The 21,656-nt window shown below is 41.7% G+C and overlaps 1 protein-coding gene and 1 long non-coding RNA gene across 4 annotated transcripts in view; one reads left to right on the top strand and one right to left on the bottom strand.

Annotated features, from left to right (window-relative positions):
* The window catches only part of LOC148160340 (uncharacterized), a 259,172-nt gene that overhangs the window by 200,551 nt on the left and 36,965 nt on the right, over positions 1-21,656 (top strand). The gene's annotated exons all lie outside the window — the stretch shown is intronic.
* LOC106922853 (calmodulin-regulated spectrin-associated protein 3-like) lies at positions 782-20,272 on the bottom strand. 3 transcript variants are annotated; one of them, XM_014995593.2, is made up of 19 exons: positions 19,895-20,272; positions 14,375-14,652; positions 13,408-13,548; positions 13,059-13,145; positions 12,323-12,358; positions 11,631-11,678; positions 9,961-10,099; positions 9,093-9,232; positions 8,319-8,412; positions 8,177-8,228; positions 7,499-7,560; positions 7,385-7,415; positions 4,778-7,232; positions 3,754-3,875; positions 3,396-3,667; positions 3,212-3,308; positions 2,531-2,646; positions 1,999-2,117; positions 782-1,892 (listed from the first exon to the last, which is right to left on the bottom strand). In XM_014995593.2, the coding sequence occupies exons 1-19, from the start codon at positions 20,028-20,030 to the stop codon at positions 1,557-1,559; spliced, it is 4,761 nt and encodes a 1,586-aa protein (XP_014851079.2). In that variant the 5' UTR covers positions 20,031-20,272; the 3' UTR covers positions 782-1,556. The 3 variants fall into 3 exon arrangements, with proteins under 3 accessions (XP_014851079.2, XP_014851080.2, XP_087865579.1); XM_014995594.2 differs by having other exon boundaries at positions 2,531-2,643; XM_088009453.1 differs by lacking the exons at positions 11,631-11,678; positions 12,323-12,358; positions 13,059-13,145; ... (1 more) ...; positions 14,375-14,652; positions 19,895-20,272 and having other exon boundaries at positions 2,531-2,643; positions 9,961-10,209.

Raw genomic sequence — 21,656 nt, 5'->3', positions numbered from 1 at the left:
CAATCAAAAACGGATCCTTTAAGTCTAAATGTCAAGCTAATGAAAAGTATAGATGTCAACACACTCAAATGTGGTTTTTCAGCTGTATCGAAGTTAGTTTATTTCGTAAAACTGCAACGATAAGCACTTATTTGCCTGGCAAGTCATGTGTTTAGCACCGGATGTTGCTACGTGCGGAAAAGACGAAGAAGACGACAGGAAGTGGTAGGAGGATGATGGCGCTGCATGTTTTTTAATTACTTATCGCGTGAACAGACTTATTCACGTGTAATTTTAATTGCGTTTCTAAGTTAATGAAAACACACAGCAGTTACGAAATTCGGTTTTTTACAACATTAGGAGAAAATAACGTTGTGTGAACATTTAATGAAAAGACGGTGGCTGTTTAGCCGACAGACATTTTAAAGGCTGAGTGAAACCTTTGCAGTTGTTTTGAGTTAATTAGCTGATTAACTAAATAATCATGAGTTTCCATTGTCCTTTTTCCACAGTATTCTAATTTTCTGAGATACTAAATTTTAGGTTTTTGTCTGTCAGCCACAATAATCAGGTGACTGGGAGGAATTACTGCACTTTAATGCAATATTCAAACTTTTTACACATACGAATAGGTCCTTAATTCTAGGAAATGTTACAAAAAATTACACGAATAATTCAAGCGACGTAGCAAGCTTTCCTTTACTCAGACTCAGTTTTGGTTTCTCCTTTTGAGATTTATTGTAGTGTTCAAAATGCATCATGCACATTTCTGAAATAAAAAAAATTGAATTAAGTAATCCACTCAGATCCAAGTTTGTATTTATTTGTCGGCTATCAGCACTCATCTCCACCTGAGAGCACGACAGTCCAGGTTCCTCTCACACATCATTCGGTATTATGCTGAAAGTTTACTGTACAAAAACATTTTTTTAGATCAGCATCTAATGCTCACACATGGTAAGTTTCATTAAATCACAAGCTTACATTGTGATATCGTTTCACCACATAGAGTAAAGAACCATTCATGCTGCAGTTATGAAAACTGCCAGAAATAAATAACATCCGAACGGCATCCTCCTTCATCTCTGCGTCACTTGTTTATGGCTATTTAATGTGCTTTCATCCACATGGCAACAGGTACTGGGAGAGTTAACATCAAAGTAAAAAAATAAGTAAATAAATAAATACAAAATCAAAAGTTCAGTCAGTCGATTTGTCTTCAAAGGCATTTTCAGAGGCCAAGAGAAACAGGAACTATCCAAAAGTTTTGTTTTTTTAATGTGCAAATCAAAAAGTGTTGGATTTTCTTTCAACAGAAAAGCTCGAGTTTGAACTTCAAACAATTAATGGGTATAAATTGAGTAAATCAGGAACCTTTTTTAAAAGAAATGCTCCACTTCCTCCTTTAGAATATGTTTCTGTTCTGCTATATTTGCACAGTGGACATTTTTAAAGATGTAAAGGGAATAGAAGTTTTTTTTTTGTACTTAAAAAAAAATTAACACATGAGGATCCATCTGTGTTCACATAAATATCCGAATAGCTTTTTCACTGTAATAATCTAAGTACAGCCGTCCTCACTTGGAGACGGCCACCTTCTTGGTGACGCTAGCCCTCCTGCTGCCGCCGCCTCCTGCTCCACCGACGCCGCCGCCCTGCCACAGCTGGCTGGGGATGGTGAAGGCGTCGACGCTCATCCCCATGGTTTTTGATGGGATAGAGCTGAACTGCTTCCTGTCGGAGCTGTATTTGAAGATGGACTCCACCTGGCCGGAGCTGACGTAGCGCGGCCCCACGCCCGCCAGCCGCACCAGCTCCTGGGTGTCGGGGTTCATGGTGTAAACGCCCCTGAACTGACAGTTGGAGTCGCGGAAGAGAATGAGGAAGTGGTTGGCGGAGCTCTTCTCCATTTCCTGGAGGAGCAGCAGAGTGAAGAAATTTACGTCTTTAATTACGATTTTTACACACCATCAGAAGAGTTTCTGTAAATTAAAAGGAAGAAGAAATTAAACCCCCCACCTCGACTATCTTGTTTTTCTGTGACTCGTTCACCTTTCCGGCCAGGCAGCAGCGCGACAAAGCGTTGTGAATAATGAACTTATTAGACTTGAAGCTTGGCTCTTTAAAGAGTTTTGGACCTGCAAAATAGAAAGCCATGACCAAAAGCTGAAAATTACGGCATTCAAACAAGTGATGTTTCCACCTTTTACTTTCTCCTTCGCTCACTAAGATCTATCTACAGTTTTTCTCTTTTCTTCTTATCAGTAGGAGTATTTTGTTTGTACTTTACCGCCAGCCTCAACAACTGACATCATGTCAATTTATTATTTTATAGATTTACATTCAGATGGGAAAAGTAGACGACTTTATCAACATCTTTAGGTGACATCTACTTTATCTCTGATTTGTCCAACAACAGAACTGATCAATATAAATGATAGGAATTGTTTCCTTGGAAGGAAAAGTGATTCACATTTACCAGCAGGAGACTCTGACATGGTGCTAATATTCCTTACAAGACTGAACACGTCTGCACCGTTTACTGCTGTACCTGTGTATTCTGGGGCAGGCGAGGTCCCGTTGGAGCCAGACTCCCAGTCTTTGTCTCCGTTCTGATTTATGGGTCTGCTTGGGGTCACACATCGTGAAGGTGAATCAACACGGCTGCTGGAGGGAACACAAACAGCACAACGCTGAGCCTTCGTCTCATTACACGACCCGATTCATCTGGAGGAACGAGACCCGGGGAGGGGGGGCCTCAGCTGCAAATCTTCCCTCTTTATTGAATATGGAAAGTAGCGTTTTGCTAAATCCGATGTGTTTACAGCAGTATTGTAAGTTATGTGTTGGGGCCATTGTTGATAGAAAAAAGAGGAGGAGTAAATTTACAGAAAAAAATGCAGGGACTTTCTTGAAAAAACGTGGAAAGTTTTGAGCTGAAAAAGTTCAAAATACATTATATGTACTTTGTTTTTGAATAATTGTTTACAGTAAATTGTAGAGATGTTCTTCGCCAAGATTTTTCAAGTTGTGATAGTTTGTGACCCTGTTGGCAGAAATTATATGCAAATTTCCTGTCCAATAACATTCCATGACCAAATCTCTTCAGTTTGAGTAACAAAAACGATGAAAAATCAACATTTCTATTTTTTATTTTTTTTGCTTGAAATATTGACGTTGGAACATTGGGTCTTATTTTGAGGAAAAGACACAGTCTGACACGACGTCGTACCTCTGGGCTTTCTTCGTGGAGTCGTTGTTGTTTCCAGGCTCGTCTGTAGCTGCAAGGTTTAGCGAGGAGTGTGAGTAGACCTTTGTCAGCTGAGAACCTGAGGAAACAAAAGTTCAGTCAGTTCTAACGATTGATACATGCCGCTACCTCATTTTTTTCTCCTTCTTCTTCTTTCTTAATTTACCAGCAGCTCCTTTGGCCGGACTCAGAGACAGCTTGGTTTCCTCCCGAGTCATGCTACGAGGCCGTGAGCGGGTTTTCTTCGTGGCCGTTCGACCCGGGTGGTTGGTCATTTTCTGCTTCAGAACTTTATCCAGGTCCTCCATGATTCTCAGCTGCTGCCGCCGCTCGTACTCCCCTCGCGTGAAGTCGCCACGGCGTGCTGGGGTGGCAGGAGGAGTGGGGGACGGCGAGGTGTTGGAGGGCGACGCCGCTCTTCTTTCAGAGGATGCTGGTCTGAGGACCAGAAGGAAGAAGGTTTATGTTACGTTAGCGGCTTGACTTGAAGCATTTAAATAACAGAAAGTCTGCAGTCGGTCCACCTGTTTTCTCTCTCCTGCTCATGCCATTGTCTCCTCCGTTTCAGCTCCTCTGTCCTCTTCTGTTGTCTTTCTAGCAGCAGAGCTCTCCGCTGAGCCATCTCCCCTTCACTGTGAACATCCTTCTGCAAACACACAAATGCACCATCATCCATGTAACTGCCAAAGTCCTAAAACGTGTAAAATGCAAAAATCTTTAACGGAAAACCAGGAGCCTTGAAGGGACGGTATTATATATTTTCTAGGCTTGTAGTGTCATTTTATAGCACAATCAAGTAACTTTGTTAACTTTAGTCGTTATAAAAATTTTATAAATATCAAACATGACTTTAAAGAAACTTGATTTTGAAATTTGTCGCCTTGAAACTGGGCCTCTGTCTCTTTAAGAAGCTCCTGCTCTTTCCTGCTCCCTGCTTTCTGCACAGCATCACAACAGTACTCCTTTAATATGCCATTTACAACCGTCTGCAATGAGAAGTACTTTGTAGTTTTAATAATTCATTGAGCTCAATGCACTCTTTGATAATTAGCATCAACTGGAATGCATGTGTTGATTGAACTGAAATGACTTTTTTTTTGCAAAGTGCCGCGAGGCAACATTTATTGTGAAATGGTGATATATAAAAATAACTGAATTGAATTAAATAGCTTTCTTTATATTGAGATTAAATTAGTCACTGGTTGGTTGCACTGGATTTTAGTTAACAGTATCTTTTCAGAGTTTTATTTGTAAAACAAAATGTTGAAAATCAAGTTTAATTTTCCTTAATCCTTATAGTTATGAATCAGTCTGCATTGGCCTATCATATGCTTTATGAGATAGGGAACTACAAATTCTATGTTTTGTTTTTCCGTTCTTATTTATGCTTGGAAAATACCTAAACAAACACTGTACATGTAGCGAGTAAACGGGGACTCAGGGAAACACTGAAAAGCAGAAACTTTTAGAAAACTACATTTGTTCCTGAGCTTTCAGATATGCTGAACTGCTGTGATTTTGTTGCTGTGCAGCATTTTAAACACTAACCTTAAAGAAGAACCCGAGTCCTCCTCTTGTCCCGTGTTCTTCTTTCTTCTCCCCACCTGGTTCTGCTGCCTCGGTGAATCCACTGCGCTCCTCTGCTGGTTCTGTTTGTGCTTCTGGCCCATCGCTGCCCTCTGCAGCTCGATTAAGTAGGTTTGTTGCGTCTTGCTGTTGAGGAACTGGTTCTCTTGCAGCCTCTGCAGCAGATTCTGTGTGGTCACTCATGGAATCAGAGGAAAACTCCTGGCCCTCATCAGTTGGTTCATCGCTGCCCCCTTCTGGCCCTCCCACAGATGACAGGGACACCTCAATCAGGCTGCAGGGCTGCCTAGGACCGTCGTCTCTTTCTCCTTCACCTCCTGCGCTGAACGCAGCAGAAAGGGACAGTGTGTCGCTCTCAAATGAGCACTCAGAAGGAGCACCGGAGCTGCTGCCTCCAGCGGCCCTCGGCCTCTCTTGTCTGAACTGAGGCAAGACCGGCAGTGCCCCAACTGACTCTGAGTCCTCCTGCTCCAGCTCCAGGCTGAACTGGGTGGGCGTCTCACTCGAGCCTGTGTCTGAGGTGTTCTCATCAGGAGGAGGCGGCGGAGGCTGCTGAGTGGGCTGAGGAGGCTCCTGAGGGGTCCGAGGTCCACCGATGCGGAAGGAAGACGATGTCTGGACTTGACACTTGCTGGGAGAGACACGGCGCAGGTGTGGGATGGTGTCCACGTTCTGGGTTGGCGTCAAAACGCGGTTGAGCGGAGGGAACTTGAGTTCAGAGGGCCGTGGGTGGGGCTGGTGGTGGTGGGGACGGGTGCTGTGTTTGGGGCTGCGAGGAGAGGAGGAGGAGTGGAGCTTAGTTCGAGGAGCTGGGCATGAGCTGGAGATGATCGCTTTGGGAGAGGCGGAGGAGGAAGGAAGGTGGGAGCGGCGGGATGGGGAGGAGGCAGATGGGGTGTTGGAAGCAGCAGGGATCACCCAGGCCTTAGTGGTGCTCCTGGAGGGAGTCCTGGTTGGTGTTCTCGGTGGCGTCTTTGTTGGTGTGTGAGGAGGAGTTTTGGAGCTACTTCGTGGGGTGGTTTTGGGCGTATTCCTAGGTCTTTGGTTGCTCATGAGCTGCTGCTGCTGTTCCGTAAGTTTCTGCATGTCTTTTTGGAGAGACTGCAGTGCTTCACTCAACTTCTGCACCACCTCATTGTATTCCACGATGACACCCTCCCCTCCTTTCTCTGTGCCTTTTTTTTCTCCCATCTCTGCTCCCTTTTCTTTCTCACCTGCTTTCTTACTGTCCACAGAGAAGGTGACCTGTTTCTCCAAACGAGGAGGGTTGGAAACGGGCGGCTTGTCTTTCTCCGTCTCTTTCTCCTCCTCCTGTTTCAGTTGCTCCTCCATTCGAGTCAGACGCTCCTCAAGGGTCAAGCCATCCTCTTCTGCGCCCTCCACTCCCCCCTCGCCTTGCTCTCTTTTCAGCTGAAGGAAAGCATTTTTTCCAAGTCTCTGCCTGTGCCTTGCAAAAATAGCTTCAATGCGTTTCTTTTGGGCCTCGATATTTTTGCGCTTCTCTTCAAGTCTGGCACCCAGGTCCCAGGCTTCAGAGCCCGGCTCTGGCCCTCTGGGACCCGGACTCCCCTGCTGACTGAACACTGGTGTGGAGGGAGTGTATGGAGTGCCTGGGGTTGGGGTTGTTGGGGTCGGAGCAGAAGTCAACTCTTCCCCGGGAGTGGCGGGGTGTCTCCGTCTGTTGTCTCGGCGCTCGGCGAAGTTCGTCATGCGTGGGCTGCTGTTGCTGTGACTCTCTCTGCCGGCAGATGGCCGAATATTCCCGGGGGCGTTTCTCGGAGCGTCATCCGAAGCTTCGGATGAGTCAATGCTGCCATCTCTCAAGACGGAGTCATCGTCACGCGACATATCAGAGTGCTTTCTTGATCTCTCTCTCCGACCTTGTCTTTCAGCACTCCCCGCATTCCCTCTGACCGGTCGGTACTGGACGCCAGAGCGACAGGGAGCTGAGCTGCTGAGCAGGGGGCCGTCCTCTTCAGGGGAGTGCAGAAAAAACCCTGCAGGAGCTCCCTCTGGGCACAGCCTTGGTTCCGGCCTGCTTGTATACCCATCTCGTCCACTCTTCTCAGTCGGTCTTCCCTTCTTCCTATCTTTGTCACCAGGTATGTGAACCACCTGCCTGGCCTCCTCGATGGTCGGCAGCTCTCCCAAAGGTGCCGTTTGTGCATAGGGGACCCAGGAGGAACGCTGTGAAGGGGCTGAGGCGCTGACCAGGTGGCTCAGGTCCTCTGGAGGGCTGAAGGGGACGCGAGTCATCCCTGCTGCCACTGCCGGTGAGCTCAGAGCCGGGATGCCCGTGGCGAGGTTGTCGGTGCTGACAGAGCGAAAGACAGAATCTATTGGGTTTCCCATGACAATGTCAACATCACTGTCCAGGCCGAATGGGATGCTGAAAGTCACTGCTGACAGAGGACGACTGCAGAGTGGTGGGTGATGACACAGAGATGGATGCCAACGAGCGTTTGAGAAGCAGAAACCACAGAAGCCAACATAAGAAGAGTAAAGAAATTAAAATACGAATACGACACATTTACAATACTAAAACAAAAAGCTTTCGTGTTTATGTACCTGATTTGTTTCTTTGTCCAGCTCTTGTTTTCTGCAAAGGGTCGTTGAACACAATCAATGAAAGTGTAAGAAAGTGTACAGTGCTGCTGGGATGCAAAGTGTAGATTATCATACCTGGACACACTGGAGAGGATATGGGCACAAAAGGTTGTTTGAAGATGAACGATGGAGAGCCACTACCAGAGAAATAACAGAGTTAGAGACATGCGATTATTTAGCTTTTAGCATTTCTGAGTGTTTACGTTTAACAGACAAATTTACTGATAGCAAGCAAACATGATAAACATCTCTTAAATAACTTGAAATAGAAAAAGGTTTAATATAATCCCTTTACATTGACTCCCTTTTAGCACAAACTAGACTTCACTCACACCTCAGATTTGAACCTAAATCTACGAAACTCTCTTTTCAGGTTACTCCAAATGTCCTTGTAGAATCTATCTATGCAAATGACAGCAATGGATGTCAAAACGTGAGAAGTCCAAAGCCTCGGCTATACGTTCGCACGTGAAATGCCTTGATAAAATTAGAACACGTAGAACCTTGAGCAGACTTTTTATTCCCTCATTTGAGGTAAAACATCATTCACTGCAGCTTTTATTTTAACAATGGATGTCTCAGCAAACCATAGCAGAAGTGCATGTCTAATTCAATTGTATCTACTAATTTTCTGTCATTTTAGAGTAACAATCGCATCTATGTGTTTTTATCAATTGCAAATGATTTTGCAATGTAATGTTTTCCAATACCAAATGCCTCAAGTGTGTCTAACAGGAAGCTGGAAGCTGGTACCTGTTGCTGTTCCCGCTGACAGGACTTGTACAGTCAAGTAATCCTGAGACATCTAGAAGATACACAAAGAAATACAGGGTGAGTGTTACCGAAACGCACGTAGCCATGATTAAAACAAATGAGGGGTGATGGAGGGACTAACCTGTGAGGTCAATGGGTTGGATGGGCTTCACAAAATCAGGTTTCTTCACCTCAAACCACTCCAGCAGCTCTGCTATGAAGCTCATCATATTCAGCTGCAGGGGAATGAATAGTTACACTCCCATTTATTACAATGCTGTCGGGCTAAATGATAAATACTGCTGATTGCCATTATCCAAAGAGCACAACAAACAGCATTCCCACTGAATCCTATGCTAAGGTCTCATGTTGATTGCTAACTAGTGGTCGCTAAGTGATCATTTCTTCTCCGCCCTGGTGCGTCTGAAAAGCTATAAGTCGACCACATCTCACCCGACTTTTGTTCTCCAAGAGGCTTTTTGTAAATACAAACATATACTTGAGAACATCTACACTCTTTCCATCTATAAAGCACTGTGCAAACATTTTAGATTTTTTTTATACTTTGATGTCTACTTAGCCCTCCACTTGTTCACTTTCCTTATTTATTAATAGATAAATGAGGAAATAGTTAATTTCAACATTAAGGAAATAGCCAGCTGCTAGGAATAAGTGGAAAGGCACCCAAAGTTCAAAATGTGAAAACAGTTAGAAAATTTTGAAAGACAGCAATACCTCTTTAAATGATTAAAGGAAAGTCTGGCATTGCTAGCTTAGAAACTAGCATAGAAACAAAAAGAGAGCTAGCATAGCAACAAAATAATTAGAAATCACAGATGACACAAGATCTTTGCAGAGTGCTTTATATTTGATATCTAGCAATATCGTCATCACTGTGAAAGATCTGTATGCCTACATGCAGCGCTGGTGGAGCGTAAAGCAGGTCCTCCACAGCCAGGGGGCAGCAGCTCTGTAAGTTGCTCTCACAAAACTCCTTGATCAGCTGCAGATTGTAGACGCTGTCAGCCACAGACATGGTGTCCTTCAGACAAACATCTGGAACCAGAGCAGACAGGAACACATGAAGGTGTGCTTTATGGTGGTAATTCATGTATTATGTTGAATTTATAATCATTTTAAACCTTTTCATTATTACTCTGACAAAAACAAAAACTTACGGAGTAAATTTTGTCTGCTTTCTAGTGCAAATATCCCTGTACACTTGAAATAAGACAAAACTAATAAGTAACTTTTCAGCTAGATATAGGAACTTGTTATAAGTAAATAATTCTTTAATACTGATGAAAAAGTACTAGTTAGCAGATGTAACATGGCATTTCATCCATGTAATAAGTGGAATAATCTACCAGCAGAACTAGTCAACATTAAGGAATTATTGACTTAAAACAAGTTTCTACACCTTGCTGTAAGTTAATTTTCTCTTATTTCAAGTGAACAAAGACCTTTGCACTAGAATTCAGACCAATAATACTTTAAATAATTTTGCCTTTTTGCAGTGTGTACATGATCAGATGTTGGCCAATATCTATTTTCCTGTTGTCATTGCTCGACTTCTACAAACACATAAGTTTTAGTTGAACGGTATGTTTTCCTATCTTTCTTAGTTTGATGTTTGGCCAAAAGAAGCAGATTTTCCAACATGTTATTTTTTTCCTTTTCATATAACATTCCTTGTAAGATTATGTTACTGCAAGAAACCATGATTGAGTCTCTTATTTTTGATTTGTTAGACTTTTAACTGCAGTGTATGTTCTTGTTAGTACCCTCTAGAGGTAGCAGGCTGGGGCAGTAGTAGTGTAGAACAGCAGCTATGGCGCAGCCGTTAGACAGATCTTTGACCGCAGAAACCAAAGGGAAAGTGGGAGTCAGCTTGGACTGCACTTTGTCCTTTCTATAGCGAATCTAGAGGAGAACAACACAGGACAGCAAAAGATGTTTAGACAGGGAGTTAAAAAAGGAAGTGCTCCCCCAACAGATACAGAAAGATGAGCTCAGACAGGACAGGAGACAGTTGTGTTGAGCACAAATACAAGTACAACTTTGAAGTAGGCTTAAAAGAAGCAAACAAAATAAAGTACAGGGTTCCCAGGCAGTCTGGGAGAGTCTGGAATTTGTTTAAAGTTATTTCCAGGAAAGTAGAGAACTCTGAAAATGTGCGGAGTTAAAAATACTTTAGCCTAGAATGTTGGCCATGTGGGAATTAAAGGTAGGAACCCTGTAAACATGAACCAGCCAGTGCAAGCCTTCCATCGCATGAGAACCAAAAGCAATGACTAAAACTGTGAAGCCAGGCAATTTGAAGTTAGAAGAAAATCCCACATAAACAAAGCACAAGCCGCATTTGATAAATACAAACATACACACACATACACCAACCAAATGGCTGCCGGGCAAAGCTCAATCGTGAAAAGAAACGGTCATGAAAAAAGCCTTGGTTAGAAAAATGTGTGTGAAAAACAAGAATGTGCTAACCAGCATCCATGCAACGAAAACAGAAAAGTTGGACCGCTTCTGGTAGTTTATAGTCTTTGAAATTAAATTAAAAAGCCGTGATTGTTACTGCTTAGATGGTTTATTGTCCAGGTGAGACAAACAGAAAGAAAAAGATGTCGCATGACTTTAAGTGCATTGACTGTAACTTCTGCCGCATTGTTGGAGGAGGTTGAAGATGTTCCATCATCAAACATCGACGATCTGCCTCCTTTAGCACGACTTTCCAACACATGAGTGGGAGTGAGCAGTGCTGAAAGCAGATGATTTAGATCCCAACCGTCCCCAACTTCGGGGTTGGAGAGGCTGTTAGTGCGAAATCCTACAGTGGCCACTTCAACGGTTCGCTAAACCCAACTACAAGTTCAAAAACAAAGTGAACTAAGCAAAATTACAAACTACAAAAAACAACGACATCAGCAAAACAGTGGAACTAGGTCCCAATAGGAAACTTCTGATTGGACGACACCACTTTCAACTTCAGGACCAGAAGTTATTCTGGGTTTTGTGCGTTTGTTGAAGATATGAATGCTAACGTAGCCACAGGTATCCAAGAATATTTTGAGTCAGGACATACTATGAAGCTCAGCCTTGTTCTTTTTCGCAGCTTGGGCAAAACATAGCGCTGTGACTGACTTTCCGTCTATCTAAACAAAGATTATTTTACGGTTCTAAAGACAGAAGTGGAATCGTCCAGTCTCTACTGTTTGGCTAATGTCGTTCTGTTTTCTTAATTTGTGCATGTGCGTAGTTAATGTTGCTGTGTTTTTCAATATGTGGTTGTGTTTTTAAATGTGTAGTCGTGCTTAGTGGTTTGTTGAAGTGGTTTGCACTTGAGGGCCACCGTAAAGGTCAGTCAGTCGGGTCGAAGGTGAGTGGTGTGGCGATGGATCGGTGGGTCAGTCGGATGGGAGTGAGAGAAGAGCAAGGTGTAATACGTTACCACAGGAGGCTTATTCCCCGACTCCTTCAAACAAAAAGCGATAGCATGCTGGATGGGGAGGGATGGCAGAGAGAGGGAAACAGGCATAAATGACAAGGGGGCCGGTCACTATGGAAACCGCCACACCACAACATGGCTCTGCTCTGAAGGCGGAGGAGGAGAGAAGAAGAGAGGTAGGTACTGGGCCATGCGGAAGTATTCAGACCTTTTGAGCTTTTACACAATTTGTCACATCATAATCACATTTGGCCAATGATAGAGGCCAATACAAAGTGGGATATATTTATAAAGCTGAGGCAAAAATGATTTAAGGGTTTGTCATGTGACAAATGTGGAAGAGTTCAGAGGGCATGACTACTTATATTTCACCTCCATCTTCTCTTTCCAACACCCCCATTCTCTCCCTCGACTCACTTAATCCGATGATTGAACATAGACATCAGAAACACATTTACAAGCATCAGTTTGTAACACAAAAGCACCTACAAATCACGTAACACAAACAAATGCTCCCTTTAACTCCTCAGAGGATGTTTTAACTGTAATGATCCTTCACAAATAAAATAAAATAACTATTTCCCAGGAGGACACATAGGAAATATGTGCGACATTTCCAGCAGGCACAGTAAGGTCAGCCACAGCAGACAGACAGTTTCAGAGACACGAACAGGACAAGAGAGGAGGACACTTACGGGGACTAGTTTCCAGTACCAGCGGTTGGACTGGCACTGCCGGGAAGCAAAGAAAGACAGACAGGCGCACAGGGGGAGAAAAGACACAAGCAGACCGAAGCTGATGTTAGAAGCTGCACCATCGCTAAATGTTAGCAATTAGCAATAGTAAGGAGCTTTTGTTATGGTTTTTGGCCCGGTATTAGCTGTTAGACAACCCAAGCTGCGTTTCCATTGACCATACAACTGCGCAATTTGACGTTTTGAAAACGAATTTGCTTAATGAAAACACGGCAATTAAAAATAAAATTAATAAGTTTTGGCACTAGGTTAAGCGATTTTTTTTTTCTTTTTGCAAAACTGCAATGAAAATTTCTTTTTTCGAGTCGCACAAGTCACGTGATCAACAACCGGATGTTGCCGTTTGCGCAAACCGTGAACGACAGGAAGTGACAGGAGAATGATGGCGCTGTATGTTTTTTAATGACTTATTATTGCGTGAAGAAACTTACTCAGGTGTGATTTTAATTGTGTTTTCTAACTTAATGGAAACACCACAATTGCGAATTTGTGGTTTTTTTTTTTCGATGTTAGCGGAATATTTGCAAAGTTTTGCACACATTTGTAATGGAAACGCAGCTACAGTGTGGTTAGAACAGTGTTTGGTGATGGTTGGGGTTAGCAGAGGAAGGCCAATGAAGGCATTATGCGACTGATCTGTGAACATGCTTTTGTTGTTTTGTTTGTTTTCTTTTACCGATTCTTGAACAGGCTGCAGATCGGTGCATGTTTGTGACTTGGGAAGCTCCTCTTCCTCTGTGCTTTCTCTTAACTTCTGGTTCAACTGAAAGTGCAAAACACATGAGAAACAAACACAAAGTTATTACCAAAATAAGAAGAGCATTCTTTAAATCCATCCATCTATTTGTTGACATTCCTTTCCACTGTCGCCATGTACTTTCAGAGGATGAGGGATTAATGCAAAATCAATGAGGGCATCAACTACAGGCTTCCTTACACAACACCTGTTACCAGCTGGGCTTTTATGATCAACTAGTTTTAAAGTATGAGATATAAATTCATAATGTGGACTTTAAAAGCCTCACCCGGTTGACCCAGAACAGCAGAGCGTTCTCCCACGGCGCCCCGACGCCGATCTGCTCCGCCTCGGCCGCCATCTTGACCTGCTCGGTCGTCTCTTTGGCAAACAGTGACATCAGCGAGTCGATGAGGGCCAGATGCGCTTTCTGCATCGATCAGATGGAGACAATCTGATCAGTACCGAGGGGAAACGGATCCAACACTGGCAGCAAACTGATCGATGTTTTTGCTCTTTTATTGTTTTACAAATCGATAATGATCAACAAAATTTTAATGTCAAAAAACCCTGCAATGTCAAAGTGAAAACGTATTTCTACAGGATGATGATTAAATAAAAATATTTGCATTAAGTGATTCACTTCACTAGATGTGGATTAGAGGAGGATATTTATTCAGTCACTCATTTTATGTTACCTGTTTTGAATTAAATGTCATTATTTTGTAGAAATCAGTTTCACTTTCATTTGAAGTTTTTTTTGTTGTCATTTTGTCAAATTTTGTTGATCACCTTTGATTTGTGAAAACAATGCAAATATTTTTTGTTTGCACTACAGCAGCATAATGTGAGGATGCACCGATATGAAAATTTGCGGCAATATCAATATCCAATATTAGTATTGCTAACCGATATTTACCAATATTATATGCGTTGACCGTCACAAATATCACATGATCATCCTCCTTTACTCCCCTCCAGAAACAAAGGGAAACATGATGGAAATAAATATTGATTGCAGTTTTATTGATCGGGCCAATAACGCTATGTTAAAAAATAACTAATATCGGCCGATACCGATGTTAACGCCAATATATCGCGCATCCCTGGTCTATTATGCATCGTTACACGCTGACTTTGATACAGTTGACGTTATAACAGTAAATGTTTACATAAATGTAATTATTTATAAATATATATTCAACTCTTCCTTTTTTTATTTCTCTTCTCTGGAAACGTAGCACACTCAGACGCACCGTGTTGATGGGGTTCTTGCTCAGGTCCTCCTCGGTGACGTCGGCCTCCTGCACCTTCGGGCAGAACCCTTTCTTGGTGAGGAACTGCAGGAGAGCCGAGTTGTCGGCCGGGGGCCCCTGCGACGCTGGAGCGGGGCCCTTGTGTCCCTGAGCCAGCAGGGCCTGGGTTCGACAGTAGATCTCTGGGGAGAGGAGCAGCTTGGCGACGGACGGCTTCAGGTGCTCTTCTTCGTACTGGTCCCTGTACAGCGGCTCCCGGAGCTCCACTGGGACGTTTTCTGGAAACGTAAAGAGAACCTGGAGTCAGACGGTCCGTCTGGATGCACTACTTTGAAATAGACCAAACTTCTAGCCAGATTTAGGATCCTTAATCAAAAGATGATCAAGGGCTACAGGGGCTTGCAAAGGTATTCATAAGCCTTGGACTTTTCAGCAGCTGTATTTGTACTGAGATTATGTTACACACAGGTGGTCAAGCAACATGTGAAGGCAACTCAGCAAAATGGGACAGGTGTTCTATTATTTCATTCGTAAAAAAATTTAAAAAAGGTAAAAAAAAATAATTAATTTTTCAGTCCACAGTTTTACACCACTTTCTGTTGGTTTTTCACATAAAATTCCATTGAAATATATTCATGTTTGTGGCTGTAAAGTGACAAAATATGGAAAAGCTCAAGGACTATGAATACTTGCATTAAGTTGTTTTAGTTAAAAGCAAAAAACAAGATAGCTGACGCGACACAAGAACATTTTCTTGAATAGGCTAAACATCTGGGCTTCGTAAAACACGTCTAAGGAAATATTTGAGTGATTGCAATGATTTTAAGAGTATGATGTAAATTCAGACTGTTTACCATACAGTGCTGGGAAAAGAGACGGGAAATGATGGAAGGTTTTCTTCTAATCTTTTGGGGAATTATTAAAGTAGGTTTTTGGTGAAACACATTTCATTTACTGGTTCTTACAGAGATACAATGAAATATCATTGGCTCATGGAACTGTGGACACACAAACTAATACAAACTCATTCTGAAACAAAAGAGGTGATTTGTTGATGTATTAAGATTTATATCAGTCAAGAGACTTCCTGTTTGGTCCTTGTTAGCTAACCGATAAATAAAGCTGAAGCTGAACGATGATGACATCATGCCTACTAAGGAGAACGATACACTTTATGCCTGAAAAATGAAAGATAGCATAAAAATTTGAATGAGTTCATTAAAAATGAAAAAATCTTCATTACAGCTGTTTGAAATAAAGGTACTGATCTCTCATTTTATGCCCAGCAGTTTGGTGCAGATAGAGGAAATGTTTGACCTTTCTGCAGATATGAGACGTAAAAAGAAGGAAAAAAAAAAGGTTAACTCTGCATTGTTCTCTGATAAGGAAATCCCTGGTGAGGCTCTGCTGCAGGTTGGTGCACATGAAACTGCAGCATTACTGCGCTAGAGGATGTAGAAGAAAAGGAAAGATAAAAACCAGAGTAAGTTCTGGAAAAAGCCTGAGGCGTTTTTCCTGAAAGCGGGAATTAGGTGACGGTAAAGTCAGGAGAGGATAATGTCATCATGTGCATGAACAGCTCAACTCTGATAAGACAGGCAGAGAGAGAGAGCAGTCATCTCAGACCAGTATGAGTGGATCTTTTTATGCTCTCTTCCACAGCTGACCCACATTCCTGTTCTGGTTGATCCTTAAAACTGGAAGGAAATGAAACCTCAGACTCTGCAGCTCTTCCAAAACAGCTGCTGTTTTGTGTCTGAACATGATATCTAACGAAGCCAAGAAGTGATTTGATCTTTCCTGATTTGGGTGGCGTTCCTCATGTAAGCCCTGCCTTCCCCTCATCCTCTGACCCTTCATCAGCAGGACTTCACAGCTGAGTGACACGATCCGCTGAGGGGCGGTGAGAGCGGAGGTGGGGGGATGCTGTCTTGCTCTTTCTGCTGCTCCAGGGAGGAAAAGGGGCCTTTGGTCGCCATGGAAACCATGCAGCCATTTGTCCCGATCAGGGCTGAGGCAATGAGACGGGACTGCAGAGCAGGGGCCATGATGTAAACAACACTAACAAGAGATAAGTTACATTTTGAGGCATTGCAGGAAAACACGCATGTAGGAAAACGAACACGTTTTCATTCTCAGCAGGGACTGATTTGTAGATTGTAGATTGTAGATTGTAGACTGATTGTTTTCAACATGGAATTGTAGATTCCATGTTGTGGAAAAGTCTACTTTTCTCATTTTTAGATCCGCAAATTAAGGAGTGTTTTAATGTCACCACCAGCGCACATTTCTGCTGAAGCGCATCGCATTTCACTAAAGAAACTATAATTACGGATAAAGAAACGAGTTACGGATCTCGGAAATGAGATAAGATCTCGTAATTACGCGAAAAGGTCCCATAATCACCAGGAGAGATTGAGTATTTACGCAATCTTTCCTCCAGACCAATCAGGTCTCCAAACATGGAGAAGAAATACAGTGACATCACCGTGTTACTCAGCAGAGTTTGGACCCTGAGACAAGCAGCCGATGATGAACGAAGGAAGTCTTTAATTCACAAGCTGACAAAGACAGAAAAAAAAAAAAAAGCTCAGCTAGGTCAAACCTCAGGTTTAGCTTCTATAATGTGCAGATTTCAGGCTTATCCACCCAAATACCAGCTGTCCCACTAATCTGTCACCCTCAGATGAAAGAAAATTGGGTAATTAAAGTCCAAGAACAGCCCAAGCTGCTGGAACAGCAGTGGGATTTTTCAAAATAAAGTCATGATGGCCAAGACAAAAAGAAAAAAAACCCATAAAATTTGAATTTGTCACTTTCACCAGTGAACCCAAAAAAGCTTTCATGGTCAGACATGCTATTTGATCACTACAACAAGCGGAGTGTTTGAATCAATCAAGGGTTAACTTACTAATCTCGCTGTAAGGCATGAGGGTGGTAGCATCATGCTGAGGATATGTTTTCCTGCCAGTAGTACTGGTGCATTACACATAAGGCTGTAGCGATACACTAATTGTATTGTATTGTATTGTAGTCATACAATACAATACAATATGCGATATTCTGCTCACGATACGATATATATCATGATATTCAACCAACAATACGGCTTGATGTGATACATTTATACAATTTTCTGAACGATTTTAGGGGGACAGAGTGATTTTGTCATTGTTCCATGGACTTGCATTAAATTAATTGAACTGATGGTGTCATATTGGTGTAATAAATGTTGTTTTTGTTATACATTTGCTTTGTTTAACTGTTAATTGTTTGGCTTTGTGTATTTAGTTATGCAGAAAAGTAACCTTTTTCATATTTTATTCACTTATATTAGATAATGCAATTAATCTATTTAATTTCATTATTTAATTAATTGTAACTGATTGTTTTAATACGTGACATTTTTAATAACTTATTTAACTCCTGGATTTGACATAAAACTCAAAGTAGGATTTAATATATCAATACTCATGGATGGAAAATCAATACTTCCTGGGGAAATGAAATATTGATCAATATCGTGTAATTGATAAAATTACACAGCCCTAATTGCACATGGCTGATGAAATGATAAAGGAGGACTTTTTCCAAAACCTTTACCTCTACCTTCGCTTAACTGGTCAAACAGCACAATAACCCCAAACACACATCAAAACTGCCATTTTGGGTAACAAAGGCTAATTAATATTACACTCCTGAAGGCCTCTGATCATAACCATATTTAACTATACTGAAAAACTGGTTCTCTGCCAGGATATAACCAATTTTAATAAAAATACTCACCCAGAATAACACAGAATTTGTGATTGCATCAAAATGTTCTCTCTCCAGTTTGCTTAAAGACTATATATTCATTTCGGCTGGACAAGAAATCAGTTACAATATAGACACACGATCAATATCAATAGCTAATACATCTGATAGAATATTCAATGTTCAATTTAAAGAATGTTCACTGAACTTTGACACAGCGGCACAGCATTCTGCTTTAGCAGCTCAACCTCAGTGAGGAAAGCTTGGTTGGCGGGCTGTCTGTGGTTGCCTACCAACAACCCATTGAGTAACTTGGGTAGCAGCAGCTTCAGGTTTTGTCACCTTTACTCATAACTGCTTCAAAATAATAATAAAAAAATAACAGTATGAAGAGAAAACTGGATAAAACAGGAAAGGCGACGACACAATTTTGGCAATATTTCAGTTATTGATATCGACAAAATTATTGACATTGAGTGATATGAAACGCTCATATCGTGATTTATCGTGATATTAAACTTGTCATCAGCACTACTCGTTTAATAGCTTAAACTAAAACATTAGATTCAGAAAGGACAGAAAAACGTGTTTCAATTAAAGATGTCAGTGTATGGAACAATCTTAGCAAGATAAAAAAAAACTAAATCTGTTTCTGCATTTAACAGAGCATTTGAAAAATCATTATGATGAAGGGTTAGCGTTGAATAAGCTTACGTTTAGTTGTGTATTTTGTAATAGTCTTCTGAGCTGAATAGTTAATTGTCTTTTTATGCTAATAAAAAGTTAATTCATGATTTCTTTTACTTGTTATACTATTTATATTTATTGAGTGAATTAAATTTAAAAAATGAATCAAATGAAAAATATGAAAAGAAAAACTGATTTTCGATCATATTCCAGGTGAGGAGGGTGGATGGACAGATAATAAATTAACCTAAAATGAAAACCAATGACGGATCGATACCACGTTCCCGATCGATAAGAAGAAAAACGTCAGCCAAGCATCAGAAAGGCAGAATGAAACGAGGCTGCAGCAGACTGCGCTTTATTCTGCGCGCGTGCATCTTGCAGAACAAATGAACGCGACATGCAGATTTCGAAAATGTGTCTCCATAGAGGTTTTTGCATTTATGGTAATTGATTTTTGTGGCAGATATTTCCTTAAAAAAAAAAAAAAAATACTCCGTTTTCTCACCGTGTCACCTTCACTATACACCAGCACGCGCTCCCGCAGTAACCCCGCGTGCGTGCGTAACACTGACACAATTATGAAGCTCTGACCCATTTACAGCCATGTGCAGCGCACAAAACCCGGTTCCTAACGGAGACAGACAGAAATAAAGCATCTTCTGTTGGGACTGACTCAATATAAATAAATTAAAAACGCTCCACGGGCCTGACGGACTGACTCTCACAATGGGCTTTGTTGCATTGCAGCCCGTGCAGCTACTTCACGCATCACGGTCCACGGGAGGAATTTCCTCCTGAGAAGCCTTATTTTCACGCCTAATAATTGGCTGAAAGCCTTGCAGCAGTTCAGCGCCCCATCTACCGAAGGGGGGGAGACGCCGGTAGGCCGCGGCGACAGGAGCAACGTCAGTCCGGGCTTCTTCACTAAGGAAGACGCTGAGCGGAAAGATGCTCACGGTTTCCTCCCCAGAAGAACAACAGCAACAACAACAACTCAGCGCTCCATTTATAGCAGGATCAGGCATTAAAGCGCCCCACCCCAAGAGGCGCCCCCGGTGATGGGGGAGCCCGTACCTGCAGAGCCGTACGACTTGGACAGCAACCACCGGACGCTGGCGCACATCCTGGCCCGGGCGAAGTCGTACTTGTCCAGCGGCTTGATCTCCGGCACCGTGAAGGTTTTCTTCATGGCGCTGGGAGAGTCCACCATGGCTGCGAAGTGGAGGAAGAAGGAGCAGCAGCAGCAGCAGGATGATGATGATGATGTGGAGGTGGAGGAGGAGTGATGAAGGAGGACCCTGTGATGCAAACACGTCCTCTCACAGCTTAAGAACTAAAATGTTTTAAAGAAATTTGCTGGTGTACGTCACTTACCGTTGGAATTTATTAATAACCACTATATGTGGAAAAGACACCGATTCACTTAAATCAATGAGGCTCCACGCCCCCCGAAACGTCACATCTCTGACAGAAAGCAAGCAGCGCTCAATATCTACATCAAATCCTTTATTTTTGCTTCGTTGACACTTATAGACGTCAAGTCGGACACTTTTTATTCATTCTTTGTTTTTTTGTTCTTAATAAATACGAAACATAAACGCTCTCGGTGACAATTTAAAGATTTGGGATTGGGGAGATTCCCGTAGCAGTGTCTCGATTTCTCCACAAGAGGGCACCCTTTATCAAACACATCTTCCTGATTCACTACGATTTCTAATCGATTCATAATCAGTTTAGATCTTTAAAATTACTTAATATAAAGAGTGAACGACACAGTTTTAGAATTTTTATTACATTTAGAATAAAAAAACACATTTTGATGTCACTTTTCAAATATGCCTTAGTCTATAAGATCCATTCAAAACACGTGAATTAGACAAAATGTGAAAAAGTTCAAGGTTTTTTTTGTTTTTGTTTGTTTTTTGCTGATGGATTAAACAGAGCTCTGTGAGATGTTCAAAACTTTGAATAGCATAACATAATATTGTATCCCATTTAAACAGCTAGCTTCTTCTCTGACCCGTTTTATCCATGATGATGTTTAAGGTTCTCAAATAAACTTCACATAACCTTTACAGAACCACGACGGCATATTAGGGCCATTGGACATAGAAAAGAAGAGGAATATTTCTGCAAAATAAAAAAAAAATCTCAGAATTTTTTTTAGAAAAATAAATCGCATCTCTGATGTTGAAAAACAAAAAGATTAATCCAAATATTAAAGTTTTTTTTTTCTAGCAAATTTTTAAACTTTTCAATCTTAAAAACATCCTTATAATTTCTGAGATTCATTTCTGAGATGTTCTGTATGCTGCACATGGCTGTAAATGGGTCAGAACTTCATTTTTACTGACACAAAACATTTGTGTCAGTGTTAAGTTTCTGGTGGAAATTGGAAATTTACTCTTTTTTTCTACCTACATTGGCCCCAATACGACGTGGAACTGAACATATTAATGTATCATGAGAACAAACTTTGACCACTAATCAGGTACTTTTGGAGGCAACTGGTGTAACATGATATTATTTATTGGTATCCGAGTAAAGGGGGCCTGAACACAAATGCATGTCACACACATGTCATATTTTATTATTTGAAAAAAATAAAATAAAATAAAATAAAATAAAATAAAATGGTGGAAAACATTCATTCCACTGTACCATAAAATCCCAACAAAACACATTTCTCCATTGCATTTTGGCACCGTACATTACTTCATATGTAAGGTGCACATCCATTTAGAGGCCAAACTCGTTTTCAGTGTCTTTAGAGCAGAAAACAGCAGCGTCAGCCCTGCAGAATGCAGAGGAACCGGTTTGTTCTCGATTCCTCTCA

The sequence above is a fragment of the Poecilia mexicana genome, unplaced genomic scaffold (assembly GCF_051168715.1).
Source record: "Poecilia mexicana isolate PSO_F unplaced genomic scaffold, ASM5116871v1 scaffold_2, whole genome shotgun sequence".
Lineage (NCBI taxonomy): Eukaryota > Metazoa > Chordata > Actinopteri > Cyprinodontiformes > Poeciliidae > Poecilia > Poecilia mexicana.
This window is presented reverse-complemented; position numbering and strand designations above follow the sequence as displayed.